The following is a 21931-nucleotide window of genomic DNA, read 5'->3' as shown; positions in this document are numbered from 1 at the left end:
GTTATGTTGATGGTTAGACTAGATGATATGAAAGGTCCCTTCCAACCTAGGCAATTCTGTGATTCTATGAATGCAGAACACAGAATTCAGCAGCCCACATACCCTAACATCAAATACAATCTTCACTAATATATAAAATGTTTTATCATAGAATAGTTTGGGTTGAAAGGCACCTTTAAAGGTCATCTAGTCCAACCTCCTCTCCAATGAGCGGGGACATCTTCAACTAGATCATGCTGGCTCAAAGCCCCATCCTGCCTGACCTTAGAATGTTTCCAGGGATGATGCATCTCCCACCTCTCTGGGCAATCTGGGCCAGTATTTCACCACTCTCATTGTAAAAAAATTATTCCTTATATCTAGTCTGAATCTACCCTCTTTCAGTTTAAAGGCATTGTCCTATTGCAACGTGTCCTGCTAAAACGCTTGTCCCTGTCTTCCCTGTAAGCCCCCTTTAAGTACTGAAAGGCTGCAATAAGGTCTCCCCGGAGCCTCCTCTTCTCCAGGCTGAACAACCCCAACTCTTTCAGCCTGTCCTCACAGGAGAGATGCTTCAGCCCTCTGATAGTTTTTGTGGCTCTCCTCTGGACCCACTCCAACAGGTCCATGTCTTTCCTGCACTGAGGCCTCCAGAGCTGGACAAAGTACTCCAGGGGGTATCTCACCAGAGTGGAGCAGAGGGGCAGAATCACCTCCGTCAACCTGCTGGCCACACTTCTTTTGATGCAGACCAGGATGCAGTTGGCTTTCTGGGCTGTGAGTGCATTGTCAGCTCATGTCCACCTACTAGTACCCCCAGTACCCCCAAATCCTTCTCAGCAGGGCTACTCTCAATCCCTTCATCCCCCAGCCTGTATCCATACCAGGGGTTGCCACAACCCAGGTGCAGGGCTCTGCACTTGGCCTTGTTAAATTTCATGACATTCACATGGGGCCATTTCTTGAGCTTGTCCAGGTGGTTCTGGATGGCATACCGTCCCTCAAGTGTGTCAATCGCACCACTCAGCTTGCTGTCATCTGCAAACTTGCTGAGGGTGCACTCAATCCCACTGTCTATGTCATTGATGAAGACATTAAACAGTACTGGTCCCAATAGGAACCCCAGAGGGACACCATTTGTCACCGATCTCCATCTAGACACTGAGTTGTTGACCACTACCCTCTGGATGTGACCATCCAACCAATTTCTCATCCACCGAATGGTCCACCTATCAAATCCATATCTCTCCAATTTAGAGAGAAGGATGTTGTGGGGGACCCTGTCAAAGGCCTTGCAGAAGTCCAGATAGACGACATCCATAGCTCTTCCCTCGTCCACTGATGTAGTCACTCCATTACAGAAGGTCATTGTGTTGGTCAGGCAGGACTTGCCTCTGGTGAAGCCATGCTGGCTGTCGCTGGGTGCGATGTTTCCCTTCTTCCAGTCACCGGGGTCTTCACCTGACCGCCATGACTTTTTAAACACTGTGGAGAGTGGCTTGGCAGCTACATCAGCCAATTCCCTCAGGACTCTGGGATGCATCTCGTCAGGTCCCATAGATTTCTGTATATTCAGGATCCTCAGGTGATCACAAACCTGATCTTCTCTTACAGTGGGAGGGACCATCCACTTGAGAGGAGGAGTTTTCTCCATACATGTTTTATTAATACTATAAACATGTATCATTTTACTGAGAGAGTTCATACCTGACCCTGAGGGACTTCGTCTTTCTTGTCTCTGTCCATCATAGGAATAGGTTGAATACCCGTTTTCTTCATTTCATCACCCTGGAGAAAAGCAGAGAGAGCAATCAGGAAAACAAAAATCAAGACTACTGAGATCTGAATTAATTCCCATCTTCTATTGTATGTCAATCTAAAAATCCAGAATTTAAAACTGCCTAAGGAGGGGCTAATGAGCCTACATTATACATTCACCTAAATGACAATGTAGACAGCAGATACTGAAAATGAAGTTTTTGAGTCAATGTACACACATTTTCCTTGTTTCCAAGAGTGTCTCCATAGTAAAAAGCAACTGGAAGAATAAAACCAAATAAATCAGTTCATTCTATTCTCTTCTATTCATAGTTGATCTCATCTTTCAAAACATTACCTGTTTAAAGCACTATAATACAACGACCAATAGAACACAACTCACCCATTCAAGGAAAAGCTAAGTAAAATAGATTAATTTAAATCTTTTTGACTATGCTGCTTTGAAGAAGCTGCCTGTCAAACATCCTTCTTTAAGGACATTATCCCTCTACATTCATAAGAGAAATACTAGGAAAGATGAAATATATCCAAAGACCGGATATATGTAATGTACAAGAGAAAACTCTCTCCTTATATTTCACCCATTACCAGCAGAGCAGCCAAAACACATTTCTGAGCACTATACTGGGCTTGAACACAATTACTTCTTAAAAATCCATAAATTTTCCAATAGTCTTATGCCTCAACTGCATTGTTAAAACACCATGGATATTTAATCTTGAGGTTATAAAGTCAACTACAGCCATAGCAATGGTTGCTTTTGGCTACTGTTCATGTGTGAGGTTCCAAAGTCAATGGGATCTTCAAACTCCTAACCTTACGTATTGGATTTGCATGGTGAGGTTTTGGTAGCCAGGGGTCTACAGTGGTGTCTTCTGTGAGAAGATACCAGAAGCTTCCCCCATGTCTGATAGAGCCAGTGCCAGCCCTATGAAGGCTGCTGTGGGGAAAGCTAACTCCACCCAAGCCAGACCTTAGTTAGGGAGAAAGCTTATGCAGGATAACTGCTTATAAAATATTTGCTTATCTGCGTCCTTTAATGTGAGATTCAGCTTACAGAAGTTTAGCTATCTGAAAGCTTGGGACATTCCCTAAATCCATGTTCTATGCTTCTGATACAGTTGGTGAAGGGATCTCCAGAAGACAATTTATTAAACGTTTCTCATAAGATTTTATAAAGCCATGTTTCAAGTGCCAATGTGCCTTTCAAAGAAGGATTTTGGCACCTTTACTCAAAGAGAAGTTTGCAATATAATAAATTGATTCTGATCTGAGCAGAACATCTTTCTGTTCATCTGCCTTGCAATTACCTAGAGGGCAAAAAAGATGGGGGCTTCTGGAAGTCAATTCCCTCTTGCATATTTGGCCTCAACAACACCTATTAACTATGATCCTGCTCAATTAACCAACAAGAGATGTAATCAGGAAGCTATTTTTGAACTGGTGTCTGTACCACTCTCTCATATCACATATTTCTTTCTCCAAGTAGTTAGAGAGGCTAGAATAATTGAATCTAGTCTCTGTTAGACATTTTACTACTGAAAGAAACAAAAGGAAAGGCCTCCTTCCCCAGCCAATAAAAAAAAAAGATGCCTGTAACAATTCCAGGCACAGAAATTCAGTGATTTTTGTTTAGGAACTGTAAGCAAATTTTGTTATTATGTGCCCCCAGTAAATAATTAATTTTTTTTCACATTTGCTTGAAGTACTGCAATTGATTGATCCAGGACTCTGCAGCTACCGTAGTCTCAGTGATAAGAACCTCAACACTAAACCATTTATCTTCATATGATTTTAAGCTCTTCAATTAACATAATATCAAATGCCTGAGAAACACTTGAAGTCAGAGCTTTGAGGAAGCTGTCCAGCCTCTGACTGATTATGCCAAAACTGAACAAAGCTCAGATTTGTGTTCACCATTTCACCTTGAAAGAAAAAGGTATCACAGAATGGTTTAGATTGGAATGGACCTCTTGGGATCATCCAATCCACCCCACACACCTACCCCAGCAGGATCAGCTAGAGCAGGTGATCCAGGACTGTGTCCAGTCAGGTTTTGAATATCTCTAATGATGGAGATTCCACAACCTCTTTAGGCAACCTGTGCCACTGGTCAACCACCCTCACAGTAAAAAAGTATTATGTTTAGATGGAATGCATGCACTAGAAACATAAGTGTTTTCTTGTGTTCAGTACATGCAAACACATATGTGATACACTGTTGTAAAAATACTGCTTTTATCCTCATAGTTATGATCATGATCAGAAAGCTAAAGTTTAAATTTTAAGCAGTTTGTATCATACTTGCACTATGGCCATAATAAGTGGCTTATAGTAAGTCTCGTAAAAAATACTGCAGAAAGGGTTTAACAACTTTCTAATGTCTCATAACTCACAAAAAAACCACAGCAGACAAATCTTATACAAGCTTTTAATCCTATATAATTGATCAGCAAGTGTATTATTTTGCTTGAGTTGTAGCACTGTGGGAAAGCTTCATGCTTAACTGATATAAAGTTAAATCTTAGCTGAAAACATCAGCTATACTGGGCTTCATTCAATGAAAAGACCAGTGTGACATACCACAAAATTCCTGCAACCTCTCCTGCAGTTACTGTTTTAGTTAATGATTACACAAAGAAGAAATATTATTTGAATGTTCTGATTAAATCATTCAATATATTATGAACTCAAGTAGTAATTAGAAGCAACATTCTATTCTACTTTTAAAACTGTAACATAACCTAGTCATAATCTAGTCAAATACACTTTTCTAGAATTCACCTTTTTTTCCCGAATTAAGTGACAATTTCTGCAGTGAAACACAATCTAAACTTTATATTGGTTTAGCTTTCCCAGGATTTTCTCTATATCTGTCTCCAGTTTTCTCATTTCCAGAAGCGTTTATACCTCTGGCTGGGTTTGTCGGCTGTCCTGAGGGGATCACAACATGCTCAACTTCTGCCACACATCAATTACCTCTTCTTAAAGAGGATTCAGTAAAACACCAATTGCAGAACTCAATTTCTGTCAATGACTTCTAATTTACATTTGCTCCATGTAGTAGCAATATAACAAGATCCATACATCCTTGGATTACAAAACAGGTTAGTTTGGGGAGGCTCAATTATGTCCATAATGCCCATCTTAACTATTGTTGAGTAGGAAAAAATCAGTTTGATCCTTCCTTCTCCACTGAGTTCACAAGATTTGCATTAAAAAGTCTTTTTACTTGTAAGCAAAAAAGTTGAGTATGTAATTAGTGAGGCACATCAACGTTACACCTCCATTGTATCACTCATAAGAATATTCACCTTCCAGTGCTGACATTTTAGAAAGTGAGCGCTGAACTAGATCTTTGAGCTTATACAGTCTGCATTTTTCAAATATTTTATTGTTGTCTGAGCTGTTCATAATTAAGAGAATGAGAACATGTCAATACAAAAAACACCCACAAGCCATGCACATCTTGAATTTCATAAAGAACATGCAACAGGCACGACAACAATCTCCACACTAAATGCATGCTACAACTCTGTGGGCCTGATTTCCATTTTATACCTGTGTAAAACATAAATAAGCCCACTGAATTCTGCAGTGTTCCACAGGACACATAACAGAAAAGAACACTTTATGATACACGTGTGCAATAGTAATTCTGACAATACAGCCTATCTTCTAAAACTGCATAATTCAACTCTATGCAACACCCTCAGAATTCATTTCTTATCCCTAAAGTAGTCACTTCCACTTTAAAAATTAAATGATTAGAACATTTACTCAGCCTAAGACACGTGAGAGATTGCATCTTTATTTATGAACATGATTACGTTAGCGCAGCTCAATGCCTTGTTTCAATTCTCAGTACATCTTATCTGTGCAGTAACTTTCAGTATATTAAAAAATCAGCTCGCTCTCACACCCAGTTGTTGAGCTGTCTCACAAAGTAGATTCAAATGGTCAGATCAGAAAAATGTTAAGGTTTGTCGTATTTGCTTTAGCATTTCCTGGACTCATACTACAGCTTTACAAGTGTGTTTCAAGGCAGCTGACCTGGAAGCTGGTTTCATATTTTGGATTTCTAGAATACAAATAGATCCTTCACAAAACTACAGTTAGTTACTCAAAAAACATTACTGATTTTATTCTGTGTTCTGTTGCTTCGTCACTTTATGTTAGGACATACTTTCTAAACTCATCTTTAACAGAGAGAAAAAACGCTGCCTGAAAACTAGGAAGCTAACTTAACTCCTTAAATAGCTTCAGAGTAAACAGCAAAACACGTGCATGCACCAATGAACACTTTTTAAAACAAGCACATCAAGATATCCAATAACTTATGGTTGTTTTTTTCTTCCTCGATACTTCCATTTATAAAGTAAAGACAGTAAACAAAAGAAACACACATACCTCAGCCCAGAACTCTGCATATATATCATTGGCTGTCAGTCTGGTAACTGGCCACAACTTTGTTACAGAACACAAATCACAAGCTGTCATCATCAGACCAATCACTCTATCCCTAAAATAAAATTACATTAAATTGTAAGTTTGGTAAACAATTAATGATCACATTACAAAGTTTTCAGTTGCCCTTCTTCAGTTCAGTCTGAAGTAAAGTATATATACTACAAAATTTCTCCTGTCTTGCTTGTTTCTTCCTCACTTGTTTACGATTCATTGGTAAGGCATCACAAACATTGTATATTATATTCCCTGCAGTATTCCCTGCATTGTTTGCAACCAGAGTCCATTGACAATCCTCTGCACAATCACATTCATAGAAAAGTATTCAAGAATGCCTGCCTGTTAAAACACTCACATGCCCCTCCTTAATTTTCTGAAAATACAGTACAAGTCTATAAAAAGAAAAATGCCATATCCTGTTACTACACTTCTTTCCGTTCTTTAAAGAGGGACACACATACTCCAAAAAGAGGAAACAAGTAGTTCTGAGTCTATCTCAAGGTACTGTCATTGCTTTGTTGGAATGAATTCTAATGCTGACAGAATGAGAATCCTAAACATAACTCTGTCCTATACACTGACAAACCTGTTTAGTGAATAACTGAACAGTAAGATTATAATCATTATTAGAATAAGGCACACACACACAAAAAAATCTTATTTAAACAGTTTTCTAGCAGTCATCTGCTACCCAAACCTATGTTTATGAATCTAAGTTTTATAAAGAAAACTGGCAAATTAATGAGTGAATTCATGTGTTTTCCACCCAATGGAGAGCTTAAGATGACACTTAAGGACACCTGCATCTTTGTTAATTATGCCTATTACATGGAAAAAGCACACAACTTGCTAACTTGCATGCCAATGTGATGGCAGTCATTAAAACTGATTTGATAGGTGGACTGTTCAGTGGATAAGGAACTGGCTGGATGGTCGCATCCAGGGGGTGGTGGTCAATGGCTCGATGTCCACATGCAGAAGGGTGACAAGTGGTGTCCCTCAGGGATCCGTACTGGGACCGGTGCCGTTTAATATCTTCATCAATGATATAGACAGTGGGATCAAGTGCACTCTCAGCAAGTTTGCAGATGACAGCAAGCTGAGTGGTGTGGTTGACATGCTAGAGGTACGGGATGTCATCCAGAGGGACCTGGATGAGCTAGAGAGGTGGGCTCATGCAAACCTCATGAAGTTCAACAAGGCCAAGTGCAAGGTCCTCCACTTGGGTCGAGACAATCCTCGTTATCAACACAGGCTGGGGAATGATAGCCCCTGCGGAGCTGGGCTGCAGGGAGCAGCCCTGTGGAAAAGGACTTGGGGGTACTTGTGGATGAAAAGCTGGACATGAGCCAACAATGTGCACTCACAGCCCAAAAGGCCAATTACATCCTGTGTTGCACCAGAAGAACCATGGCCAGCAGATCCAGAGAAGTGATTCTCTCCCTCTACTCTGCTCTCGTGAGACCCCACCGGGAGTACTGTGTCCAGCTTAGAACCCTCAGCACAAGAAGGACAGAGACCTGTTGGAGCAGGTCCAGAGGAGGGCTATGAAGACAATAAAAGGGCTGGAGCACCTCTCCTACAAAGACAGGTGGAGAGAGGTGGGGTTGTTCCACCTGGAGAACAGAAGGCTCCAGGTAGACCTTATAGCGTCCTTCCAGTACCTGAAGGGAGTCTACAAGAAAGCTGGGGAGGGGCTGTTGGCAAGGGCATGTAGCAATAGGACACGATGCAATGGTTTATAACTGGACCAGGGTAGGTTTAGATTAGACATTAGGAAGAAGTTCTTTGCAATGAGGGTGGTGAGTGTGGCAGTGTGCTCTCTCCTTTTACCCCCTGGCTCCTGCTCAAGCTATGGCCATCAGTGGGAGTTGTTATGATTTGCACTTGAACTATGATGGCTGGCAACATAGTCAAAACATTGTCTGGAGTGGGGACCTAGGTATATTGTTCCTTTGTGAATATGACTATAGGTCAATTATCTTACTAGTGGACAGCCCAAGAGCCCTTTGAGCCCTCCTGCACAGCAGCAGGCTGCAAGACAGGATCTCCCCTTGAGTGGGGACACTCACTTAAGGTTCTACTCCTCGAGGTTGAGAGATTCCTTGCTGATTCTCAGTAAGTGACTAGTAGCACGCTAAACTTTGAAATCTTAGCTAAGTGATACAAAGGAATGATTGCATATATATAATCCTTTAGACATAAACCGTTGACCAAGTCTGGGATTAGGATTGGATCCAGTCACACCTAGACTCCTCTCTGAGAAGGAGTTTAGGAAGCAAGGGGGTCCTTTCTGAACCTTGTCGCTCAACGGGAGGGTCTCCCTGACAGCTTGTCTCACCCTGGCCTCTATGCAGTAAATAACCAAGCGTACCCTGCCATTGAATCTCATAAAACACTGTCACGTTCATTACTAACTTTGTTAAATCACTGTTTTATGTTAATAAATATTTCATTACTTCTCTCTTACAAGTGAAGTTAATCACTCCGCCCACGACAGTGAGACACTGGAACAGGTTGCCCAGAGAGGTGGTGGAGGCCCCATCCCTGGAGACATTCAAGGCCAGGCTTGATGAGGCTCTGAGCAACCTGATCTAGTTGAAGATGTCCCTGCTTACTGCAGGGGGGTTGGACTAGATGACCTTCAAAGGTCCCTTCCAACCCAACACATTCTATGATTCTACGAAAACCGTACCAACAGACAAATATACCAAGGAGAATACATAAATACACAATATAAACAACAGATAGATGGCAAAGTGCGATTCTGCTGAGTTAAGAAAGAGGATGCATCAGCCACGAAAGGACCAAATTTATCATTTGGTTGCATGTAGAGATACCAACTACAAGTCTTGGATTCTTTAGCCACATTACAAACTGATGTCCTATCTTCGGGCACATGGCTTTGCATTGAAAATGCTCTGAGGGCAGGTAAGATAAAAAAATACAAACATAATAGAATATTAAATAGCACACTAAATATTTGTGATGCTATTTAAATTTTATAAACCCTAAATTCCAGATTTCTGGTAAATATATATTTAAGATGTTGAGGTTTATTCAAGTCTGACAAACTTCAGTTACATACTGGGAAATAAGCTTTTAAAAACCACCCTTCCTACAGTGTTGAAATAATTTATTCAAAACTACTGGCAAAACCCTGTAAAAGTCCTCAGAAAGAAGAACCAAGTACCGAAGTTCCCTCTGTAAAGAGATCAGAAGCATGACTCTGTTTTTTCCCATGTTACATCTCTAATGTTTCGCTGCATTACATTGATGACAGGATCAACTTTCCAGCAAAGCACCTCCAAAGGGCCGCACGAGCACTTTAATCAAGCCTGTTATGAGACAACTCTCATCCAGGGTGCACTACGTCTTGCTTATGAGGACAGAGTCATGTATTTATGAATACATGTGCTTGTATACTTTTAAAACTTAGAGCTATCTTAATTCACAAAGGTTGAGATCTGACCAGAATTCTTTCCAAAAAAGCATGTTGACAGAAAATAAAAATATTGACGTAAGAATAAAAGTAAGCAATTATCGCACTGTATCTTTTTCCCCACCACTGAACTGCCTGTGCGTTAACTTTCCTCTGCAGGTGGTCTGTCACTGAACTATGCAAATGATATCCAAAGGCAGTGAAATGCAAATATAGAACAATGGAAATTACTGTTACATACTCGGAATTCCACATACAGCTGGTCTGAGAAATCTCGTATGTAAGAAAATTACTGTGTACACAGAAATGTTTTTGCAAAAATAAGGTTTTTCTTTCCAGGACTAATGCCATAGTGAACTAATACTGGTTTGCTGCTTTACCTGTGTGCTTGGTTCTTAAGGTTTAATGCTCCAGTCTGATGCAGCTCTTCAAGTTGTTTTCTATTTCCAAAATACAGGGCAAGGTCCGTGGCGATGATGGCTTTCCGGATGATCTCAAGTACTTGCTCATATTCACTGGAGCTCAGATTGGAGAAGACATTGTGCCCTTCCAGCTATGAAAAAGTAAAAAACCAATAAAAAGCACAAGCTCTAATTCTGAGACGATTTCAGTCTTTACTTCACCAGACAGGTTACAATGGTTTTACAGCCGAATGACAATTTTTGTGGCAAATTCAAATGCTGACAGCCTGAAATTCCCATTTTTATCTTTCCTTTTTAAACACAGTCATGAAACCTATGACTAAGCCACTGATTTTGTTTTGGGACTACTCCTTCTGAAGCCTAAACGTATTAATAGAGAAAAATGCTAGCTTTTCCTTCTCTGATTTATAAGCACTACAGACACAGCACTTCCAGACAGTATTAGCTTGGGAACTCGTGATTCAATACTAATCTAGAGTACTGCATTGCCAAGTTGGTAAACTGAGTGTCTGATTCACTCTGAAGTACAATTTTGATACTGCATAACACATAATATGGATAAGGAAATATCCAAGTTGAAGTACAAAAATAATTCTGTTTTCATAGTGTTCCAAATGAAATGTGCCTGAAATTGCTGCAATTACTGATACCATTTTCACTATAGAAATAAAGTTAATTACAGTATTTTAATGTATACGAACATTTAGGGGAAAAAGCTGCTTTGTTCAACCATGAGTTGACTGACTCATAAACTAAAGACAATGGTTACCACTATGGAGACTCTGGCAACACGCCACTGTCATCCCTTTTCAATTTCCACTACGTATTATTGCACATTTAATGGACAATATCCATGTACTGTAATCGCTCATAAAGCTATATCCCATTTTGAAAAGTCAACACTATTCGCTGTGTCTAAGATTTGGAAAACAACTTGTCAAAAGTCTTCCTATTGTTGAGAGGAAACAGAGAAAAAATAAGAAAGAATGAGCCAGTCATGTCAAGCTGTGCACATTCACGAATAGAAAATATTATCAAAATACATCAAATGCAGATGTGTTTTGACATTTAATTGGCATTTGGGCTGAAGCTCATAAAAAGTTTTCCTGACTTTTGTCAAGCATTTACATAATTTGTTCAAAATAAATCCTCCATGGCACAAATAAAGGTCGGTTTCTCTCACCATCCGGAACGTAAACGTCATTTTCCAACATTTTTACTTGGACAAGTAGATTTATTGTGAATAATGAATAGAAAATACAATCCGTCTATGTGTCAATGTTCCTTTGACAGACTAAGTCATAGACATGATGTTTAAAAAACACAGTTCAGAACATTTTAACCCATCATCAACACTTTGGGAGCAGGAAACGACTACTTCTAGTTTTCATGATTTAGGGTTTGGGGGACACTTTCCTCTCCAACTTTGCTGCCTATCCATGAGAACAGGCTATTTGTCCTAATATTTGAATTATTCTAGATTCTACTTTTTAGGCTTTAAGAAGTTGCACTATCAGAAAGTCCACTCTGACATCTTCTGTTCATACTACTGGAAAAGAACTGATTCTGTTCAGTACTGACAGAAGCTGCCATTTCTGAGCATGTCACTTAGGCTTTTGAGTAGTACATATGAAGTATAGCTCCTAAGATTTTATTCTTTCCCTGCTGAGCTAAAGCTAGTCAATGGAATCCTCTGTATTCATAAGTATGGTGTACACTAGAACTGCAGGTGGATGAGCAAAGCAGCTATAAAGTTTCAAACAGTGAAAAGTACTGCAGGTTACTAACATAAAATTAAAACTCATTGAGATAAACCCTAAAGGTTTGGTGGGTTGCTTGGTTTTTTTTTTTTTTTTTTTTTTTTTAACACTCCAGGAATTTAGTAAAGCTTTTTGATTCTAACAAAAACCAGCAAGTCTAAAAGGCTGCTCTAATCTGCCTTTGCTTCTAACGACGGGTAGGCAAGTGTTTGAATTTACTCTGCAGCCCTGACCACCTCTCTTCTCTTTCCTCACTCACACTGATGGCCAAAGCTAGAAGATAGTAGGGAAGGCAAAAGGGTTCCCTGCCTTCTTGGCAAATGGGACTTTCATCGATTACAGCATTTCTGCAGGAAAAATGCAAAATGGTTTTTGAAGAACGACCAAAGTCTGCTTCATGTAGCCATAGTGGGACAGATAAGTGTTAATGACTGAGGAACTTGCTCACTGTGCACAAACTCACACGAAGAATGGATACTAAAAATCTAATGCCGTACCACCACTGAAGGATTCAATTACACCCTCCTACATGGAGGAGCATTCAGACATAAAGTTTCCGTTCTTTGATGAAATGCATATGATACCTAAAACCACAACCACAAGATGTGCTTCTGAATACAATACAGAGTATGTATTTTTCCTAAAAGGTGATAGGTATTTAAGAAAATATCTATCTTCCCCCTGAAAGACCAGAAAGAAAGAAAAGTTAACAACGAATTAGTGGCACAGTAGCATGGTAAGGCTGTGCGTCGAGCGCGTGTATGGTAAACTAAAACCAGTGAGCACAAGTATGTTATGGACTGGCAGTGGTTTCACAGGTGAGAGTTCTCACTCTTCTAATTGAGCATGAAAAGAATTTTCACTGATGAGAAAATATCTGTGTGTCAGTAGCACACTTGGATTTCTTTCTGCATGCTTTCTTGTAGTTCTCTAGTCATTAAACATACAGACACATTACCTCATCTTAGGAACTCTCTTTCATAGAATACCTTACTCATTTTTTTTTTTTATTTCAAATTGCTGAATAACCAAAAAGCACATGATAACACAATGAAACAAGTTTAAACTTTTCATGCGTGCAAAATTAGCATTTCCTCCGTCATGCCACACATTTAACATTCACAGAATTTATTACAGCAGGTTTTCAAGCTTCTCATGCAAACTTTTGCCAGCACTTGAGTTTTTATTCAGAATTTCACGATGGTGGAAGACTTTGTTGAAGCACATTATGCCAGAAGTATCCAGCAAGTAACAAACTGATTTTTCATTTTCAAAGTTCCTGTTCCATATGGTCATAGGAAAAACCCTCATTGATCCAGAAGCTAAAAGCTCTGGCCATTAGCAAAGACCTTCAAATACACAATATTTTTTATAACATGAAGATTTTGAGAAAGCTATGTTTTGCACTATTATTTAATGCTTGGTTTGCTAATTGTGGAACCCATCTTGCTGTAATAAATCTACCACTCTTCTAAATGAGCACTACAATCTAGAAATTAAATTAAGCATGCTTCAGAAAATCTACTGGGTAATGATGTGAATCCTGTTTCCACCACTGGACTCTACTGCACAGAAGATACAATTTCAATAATCCTACCTGCAGAATGGACACAGTCTGTGAGAAGTGGTGCTGTTCCATCGTTGACGTAGAATAGAGAGCAGCTAAGGGGTGATCAAATTTCTGAAGATAGCTGTTGCTGTAACCTCTGTGATCCAGGTCATGGCACAGGCATGCAACTAAAAGACCTTTTCGCTACAAAAAAATTGAGATAAACATGAAATGTAAGATGTATTTCCTGCCCCTAGATGTCACTCTCTCCTCAGAATAAGGTAAAAAGTTGCACTATGCTTACAGTGCCTTCAAAAGTGACTTGGAGAAACAATCTTAAAATTGTGAGAAACATGGAAGTGAGGACATACTGAATTAAAATTCTCGGTGCAATTGTAATTCAAACATTTAATATATTATGAACGTAAAAAACATTGTTGCACAACCACATACTATAGGAGGGATTCTGCTTCAGCAAGAAATCTGAGTTTTAAACAGATAGTCTGGTCATCCACTGAATCATTACCATGTTTATTAAAAAAATAAAAAGTGCAGTTATTGAGGGAGAGGAAATACAGAACATGTATGATCTCCTGGCCAAGGCAGCTGCGCCAAAGTCCAGTGCTAGACCTGTCTCTGTAACGCTCCTCATAGACAAGGAACAAGTCTCCTAGGTTTAACTCTTCCTAGGAACTCACTAATATGAGCCACAGAAACACTCGACAAAGCAATTGCAAATGAAGAAAGACGGTAACTGATTTTTTTTATTTAATTAACTCTTAATATCCTGAGAAAATTGAGTCCCTGAAATCTCTCTTTCAACACACAAAATACGTGAACACTTGTAAAAGTTTTTCACACAGCAGGTGTGTTTTGAAAACACATTCATTAATGTTTGTGAAGCAGTCTGTCGGCATGGAGTATCACAAAAATGTCTTTATAGACTTAACAGTTCTGTCTTAGAGTTTGTTCTGATGAGTGTTCAGTAAAAAAGGATAAGGCTACAAAATGAAGCAGAAAAAGAATACTGATTAACCACCTATTAAGTGAGCAACATCCAACCTGTATACTGTACTGAGGCACATGATTCTGTGGAAAAATAGCAAACAACGATGTAACTAAAGATTTTACCACAAATATACAACATGCAGAATTAAGGCTGTAGCAACCCTAACTGTATTTCTGATTTTGAGACCTTCACTTTTATTTTAAATCCTTCATATTTATTTTAGTGATATCTTTTTAATATTGCATCTTGTGAAGTGCATTTTTAAAAAGCACATAATAAAATAGATGATGCAGCAGCACATGTCCACGCAGATCCTCAGTGGAGGTGGAACCCTTAAGAACATAACACACACCTATGTTACTTGAAGTCACACAGTTACAACTATAGGAAGCTGGTATCCCCTTTTCACTACCATCAGGAGGGGCAAGAGGTGTAACCAATAGACTTGAAAAAGTCTCTGACGGCAAAAGAAAGATGAATCTCAGAATCCTTTGTGCTACGTGTTAGATCTAGTGGGCATAAGCTTTTCTGTCCTTCCCCCACAAGTTTAATTGTCTTGTTGCATTCTGTACAACCTGTATGTTTTCTAGTCTTAACAATTCTCATCAGTCTGTCTCTTGTAACAGATGGTTCTCTTTGCCTCCAGTCTCCAGGTCCCACAAAGTTGTTCTTGTCTTGGTCCTTCAGGGTTATATACAATGCCTAATCCCACTGCTCTTGACTTTGTACCCATTGTCCCTCCTCAGATCTCAACTCTTTGACCACTGCCAGCTGCTGGATCTATTTGTCTCTAGATCAGAAAGCCCTTTTCAGTGTTTCATACTTCTCTTCCCATGTCTAAGTCTATCAAGGCTCATGTAATCATCCTTCACCTGAGATGAGCCCATCCTAGTTCTCCAAAATTTAATTCAGCTGTTCCCTGGACTTTTACTGGATCAACAAAGTGAGTTGTTGGACTCACTTTAAGTCTCAAGAAAGGAGACTGCTAGAAAGAGCTGGAACATAGGCATTCAAACAGGTGAAGGCTGGCTGGAGTTTAGCAGGGAACAAAGATTGTTTCCATCTCTCTTAACAGCTGCCTCCTTTGCTCTCCCTGTCTTTTCTTACTCTGCATCTCCAAAAAGATGGGGCTTACTACTTGGTTAGTACTGAATAATATCAGAGCTTTAAATATTCCCTGAGGCTGCAATCCACAGATTTTTGCTGTTAAAGAAATACAAATTTTTTCAAACTTGTATAGCTTTGCCAACTTTCAGCATATGCCTGGCAAATGCCACTTTCCTATTTCAGTGTCAATTTTTAAGTCCTTGGTTTCCAGCAGAATAAACTAGACCTTTTCAAATGAAAGATCAACAAATCTTATTGTACTCTTATACACTGAACAAAAACTTGATTTCTCCTAGCATGTTTCTTTAGAAGAGCCAAACAATTTTGGCTGAAATTTCCCCAAATGAATCAGCTTGGGAAAGTCAAGGAGCTTGGAAAATTACAGCCCATATGGCTAGTAATTGGCAAAGTTATACACAGCTGAAAACAGGTTCTCTCAGTCAGAAGTTTCAGGTAGTGTTAATGATAGTGCTCCCAGTGGCACTCACCATAATTCATAAAAAAAACAAACAAGTGGCAGTTCTTCATAGTGTATATTAACGTTTGACCATTCTAAGCCTTCCATTTTATTATTATAACTTTTCCAGTTAGTGACCCATTCAAAGTACTTTTTTCCTGATTTTTTTTAAAAACTATGCATTTATCTTTAAAATATGTACATGCATACTAAGGAAAACTGTTGTATAATAAAAGTTAATCAGTGAATTAGCACATTTGAATAACTGTTTTCCTTTCATCCTTTCTGCTCTTCTCCTTTACTCACATATATCAACCCTCTCTGCAACACCAAGCCCTTCTCCCTTGTCCTCCTATTCAGGATCTCCCAGACCTCACAGGGTTCAAGATCCAGGGTGCTTCCCTCCCCCTCAGTACAGATCTGACAGTTAGTTAAATAATTAAAATAAAGACTGTGGTTGTAAGTGGGCAGGAAGAACCTCAAAATGTGGACATGGACTTATGGCAAATTTGCTACAGTTTCTTCAGTGGGCAGACCCAAAAAACATGAAGGAAACACTACGATTAGGAATCTGAATAATTGTTCTTCCTCAGGCTTTCCACTCGCACCCGTTCCTCTGAAGGCACATTTATATACACTCTGCCCAAGCTGACAGCAAAACTCTAGCATAGAAAACATACTTCTCTGAGGACCGATACCTCTGATGAGGTCCAGTAACTAATACAATCATCTCACCTACCTCTAGATCAGTGAAAAGCCCCTGGTTGTTCTGAAGTATGGCATACATGCAATGTGCAACGGTAACTGCATGCTTCCAGTTGTGGTAGGGTACACGGCGATAATTCTTCTTTACAGACATAGTAAATCGGCATAGCTTTTCAAGTTCAAAGCTAGAAAGAAATTAATTTGGACAGAGACAAGAAGTGAGAACGGGAAAAATAACCAACAGAGGATAAAAGATGCTCTTTGGTTTACTCTTCGTGCTAGGATTGACTCTCATTGCAGATGACTCATTGATTACAAGAGTCATTCAAGTTTTGGCAAGGACAGAGGAGTGTGGATAACTGACAATGCTCCTCGTTTAATCTGTAAAGTTCTGGAACATAAGTCAAGCTACCCAGCTCAGGCAACACAATTGCATAACATTCCCAGAAATTTGAAGTGTGGTTTCTTTAAATCATTATCTATTCAACCTGCCAAATAGTGAAATTTTGCATCTAATGGACAATTTGAAAACATCATTTATGATCAAAACAGAAAAATAGGGAGTTTTAAGCAAATGACATTGAAGAAATAATCCTGTTGAAATTAAAATTTCAGCCAAACACCAAACACATAAGTTGTTTTGAATGAAAGAAGTTGAAATGCTCCATATTGACATCATGAGAATAATTTATTTTTACCAAGACTTCAAGATTTTTTTCCAGTTTAGCCAAATGACCCAGAAATTCACATTTCATTGTTTCTTCATTTTCCATCAAAAATTATTTTGTGAAGTAATTGCCAGTCAACCATGAAAACACCCCAAATCTATAGCATTTATGAGATTATTTCTTAAAGATTTTTTTTTTTATTTCTGCTATTAATATAGACACACAAAATGAATTTATGAACGAGAGTATTTTCACTAAGGTAATAAGAAAAAGCAGTAATAAAGTAGTTGTTATGTTTGGCTTATATGTTCATCAAAAACACTTCTGGGAGAGTTCACATTCTGTAGTACCAGAGCTCTGCACAATCTTTAATAGACTTTGTCTACTGATGTTTATTTGAAAAGAAAGTTGAATACTTTTTGTTTACAGATGGGAAATTCAGGCAGAGATGAGACATCAGCTAAAATTTTCGAAAGTACCTAATCCAAACTGCCCAGGGTGAAAAAGGAACATTACATTTGAGCTCAGAACTGAACTGAAGATGCCGGAGCCCCAAGTCGTGGACTTATTCTCTCATAAACAGATCAGTTTTCCTTTATTCTTATTTTTTCCCCTGTTACTGTGGCTTGAATTTTTTTTTTTTTTTAAGTTCCATGATTTGATCATTTCTTGGGTATCTCAGGGAAGCAGTTAGTAACATTCTAGTGTTGCAGCATATGTGGGCTGAGAAAACAAAGCTGAATGCCTCTGACCTATATGTTAAAATGTAAACACATCTACTATACAGAGCCAGTTAGATAGAAAAACATATTTCTATGGTTTGCTGAGCAAGGTAATTATTCTTCTTAGCCTTAGTCTGATGTTAGTAAAAATGGCAGCATATTCTTTCCAAAAAGCTTTACGGTTTCTCTTTTAATTCTAGAGAGTTAAGTCAGACAGCTCTAGAACAATTGTTAGAACTACTGCTTAAAACAGTAGATCATAATTCAGAATATCACAATAGTCACCTCCATCTACCTCCAATATCAACTCAATGGTTACTATGGGATAGTACAGTTGTAGCCAAAGGGAAAATCATTATCAATGATACCTCAATGCAGGCTACTATTACTTTCTCCATTGCTGTATTTTGTACACTTGATTAAAGCAGTAAAAGATTATTTCTTCATGAGAGCAAAGAACATGTAGTGAGTATCATACATTTTTCTCCAAAATCCTCCCAGTTATACATTACATATGTGTATACTTAAAGGCACAGTCATACTCCTCAACATATTAAAAATCAAATTTTTGTCTTAAAATAGCTGTACTTATTTCAGAGGGTTGAGAAGTTTTGTTCTTTCAGAAATTAAATACAAGTCCAGTCCTAACAGCCTCCTTTTCAAATATTTCCCTCACTTTTGTTTCTTTAACTGTATATGTGAAAGCTGAGATTCATTTGAAAAACGTCAATTCTTTGCCATCAAAGTTACATCTTGAAAGAAAGAAACTGGGAGATAGGCAGGGAAAAGAACAGAACATAGCTGGAAATTTGAACCCCAGTCCTGCATCCACAGCCATTCATTCAGGAATGAAAACAAGCTAACTACACTGCGCAGCAGAGAACTGTATTTAGAACAGCCACCCACTTTACAGTATTGAAGAAGACACGAGAGAGACCCTCAGGTCTTTCTATATGCTTTGAGGGCATGGAGATGTTACTAAGATGAAACAGTCACCAGCAAACGCTTCCCAAATATTGCCCCTTTTTGCAGGGAGATACTTCCCCTTTCAATTGCCCATCTGTAGATTTTTTCCATAATTCAGAGCATCTCCTTTCTTTCAGCAATGGGATATACTTAGCCAAAGGACTACTGATCTTAGTAATGATAATGGACACTGAGAGAAAGGACAATAAATGAAGCATTTCATCTGAAAAACATTCACTTCCATAATTAATGCACAATGATGCCGATAACTGATTTATTTAGCAAGATAACATCTAACCTTGTATTACTATAACCATATACTATATTAATTTCAGCAATCATAAATTTGAAAAAAATCAGTATTCGTGAACCTTCTCTCCTTTTTGGCAAGAGTACTTTTAATATTGCCACTATCTTCTGTCTGAAAGCCAATCTCATCTCTGAACCAAACAATCCTTCTACATATTGGAAGGACAACTGTTTGGATGATACCCTGAGTTTTTTTACCTGGATGTTCCCAAATTTTATTAACTGAAGACCAAGAAGCTGGGACAAGAAATCCAGCCTGCTTATTATAACCCTTTACAGACCAAAGCAAATAAACTCCAAAGACAATGAGACCTTGAATTAGAAAATACTAATCTCAAAAATTCCTAATAAATAAAACACATAAATAACAGAATTAAAGCTATAAATCGTGTACTTCATACCAGGCTGTCCCACAGGACTGGTGAACCATGTAGACAAAAATGGCAGGCCAGACATCCTCATACGGACTGATATCAAAGTGGTATCTAAGAAGAAAGTTTCAGCTTAGTAAGGACAAACACATTTTCATTCTTACTAAAAGCAAGTGAAAATGACTAGGTAATGTATATCCAACAGCATTCACTTGTTTCGGAATACACACAGAAAACTGACTTTATGGACTATATTTTCCAGCAATGTAAGTGAATATATTTCTGCTAAGATCAATGGAAGTACACCCATAGAATCATTTAGGTTGGATAAAACCCTTAAGATCATCGAGTTCAACCGTTAACCCTTGGTTAGCCTTTGGCTTTGTTTACTTAATAGAAACTTCTTTATTTAAGAATCCATTGCTTAAGTAATGTACAAAACTCTTTGTTCTACAGAGATGATGAGAGCTTTACAGGCACTCCTAAAATATTCCAGACTTTCCTCCCAGGAATTGTAAAGATGCTGTCCCTAATAATAGATTTAGTGGCTTTTTTTCCCAATAATTTCTGTCACAAATTCTGCAAGGCTCGATCTAATTGTGATAGAGGAATAAATCAGCTAAAAATTAAGCCCAAACTTCAAAAATCAAACATTTAATACTGCATTTTTTTATGTTTCATTAGCTGAGGACTTCTCCCCTCTCCCAATATCAACATTTAGGCCCAATATTAGGGACCCGCTCAGCAGAACTGTTTGTTCTTCGATTATTAATTAACCCCTTTTCCCTGCACCTGCTGCGCTGCAAGTCTTTTATTCACTTGCCATTGAACCGAGCTAAACGCTTGCACATACGCGGCATACCGAACAGCACAGCAGGTGCAAGAGAGCTGAAGGTAGCTGAATTGCTTGGAAAACGGTTAAATGTATTCAGATTGCTTGAACTAAAGGATGTTAATATAATTTAGAATGAAACCTGTCATCTTGGCAAGTAGAAGTCATTTTTGTTGAGGAGGTGGGTTATATAATATCATCTAACAAAGCACAAGAAATTGTATTGCAAAGAATAAGCTTCTATTAGGGTGTAATCCTGCAAGCTGCTAATACTTTGGCTTTCAAGCAAATCACTTCAGCATGTAATGAACTTTAACTGTAAGCAGCCCCTATTAAGCATATGCTTGCGTGCCTTGCTCGCTCACAGCTACAGCACTGAGTGCCCGAGAGGAGCGAGCAAGCTCTGGAGATTAGGTTTACAAAGACAACTTAGATTTTGTGACTCAATATCATAGAGTTTTGATTTTAGGCACCTGGTCACTACAGTAGAATTTATTGTCCTGGGACAGAAATAGCGATGAAAAAATGAGGTAAGTCCTGGTGTTAGCGTTGAGTGGGGACTGACTGATAAAATACAGAGAGGTACATCTCCAGCACACAGCAGACCCTTGAGAGCTGAAAGTAACTGAATTATTTCAGAGAAAGCCAAAGAGGCTGGATGGGAAGTCCTCCTCCAAATTTAGACCACAATTCTAAACTCTAGCACCTGGGATTCATAACTCTGAATTATCTTCAGAAGTTTAGAGATCTGTGTCTATCTTCCCCAAACCTTTATCTATCTTTAATAGATAAATTTTGTTCACAAATCATTAAGCATAACTAAGTATAAGAAAGCCAGAGATAAACCCCAATGATTTTAGGACAGTTCAGTAATAAAAGTGCTTCCTACAAAATGCTCCACTACACATGGGTGCGGGGGGGAAATAATCTTTTTCACAGACTGATACAAGATGCAACTGGCGTTATATGAGAAAAATACTTACAGTTCAATTTCTTTATAAATATGTGGAGGCAGTGTACAGTGCATGAGGTTTTGCCACTCTTCTGCTGTACAAACACTGTGGTAGGATAGCTTCTCCATTGTTACACGGTAAATACACTCTGAATGGCGAATTCTGTGGTACATCTGGAAAAGGGAAGTCATTCATTAGCGTGAAATTTTAATAAAGGAAAAAACATTTCCTTCCTGTATTCAAGCACTTATTCTTAAAATACACATCTGCAAAAATGTTAGTGCTTTTGGCTGCTCAACTTCACACATTAGGAAAGTGACAGATTATATGAAATTCAGTACTTCTGGAAAACTGGGCCTTCTATCACATCATTCCACGTCCACTCAGTTAGATAAACATCTAAGGCTCGGCTGATTTTTCACTGCATCTGAGCT

At 38.6% G+C, this 21931-nt stretch overlaps 1 protein-coding gene across 4 annotated transcripts in view; it reads right to left on the bottom strand.

Moving 5' to 3' along the window:
* PDE10A (phosphodiesterase 10A) overlaps positions 1-21931 on the bottom strand; it is a 393767-nt gene that overhangs the window by 12090 nt on the left and 359746 nt on the right. For all 4 annotated transcript variants that reach the window (XM_063329175.1, XM_063329176.1, XM_063329177.1 and 1 more), the window contains exons 14-20: positions 21528-21670; positions 19743-19826; positions 16711-16861; positions 13447-13602; positions 10048-10220; positions 6169-6280; positions 1687-1767 (exon numbers count right to left, since the gene is read on the bottom strand). In XM_063329175.1, coding sequence (XP_063185245.1) covers positions 1687-1767; positions 6169-6280; positions 10048-10220; positions 13447-13602; positions 16711-16861; positions 19743-19826; positions 21528-21670 — 900 coding nt within the window. The remainder of the gene's footprint in view (positions 1-1686; positions 1768-6168; positions 6281-10047; positions 10221-13446; positions 13603-16710; positions 16862-19742; positions 19827-21527; positions 21671-21931) is intronic.

Source organism: Chroicocephalus ridibundus, chromosome 3 (genome assembly GCF_963924245.1).
Source record: "Chroicocephalus ridibundus chromosome 3, bChrRid1.1, whole genome shotgun sequence".
NCBI lineage: Eukaryota > Metazoa > Chordata > Aves > Charadriiformes > Laridae > Chroicocephalus > Chroicocephalus ridibundus.
The sequence above is the reverse complement of the archived record's forward strand: the minus strand, read 5'-3'. Positions and strand labels throughout refer to the sequence as shown.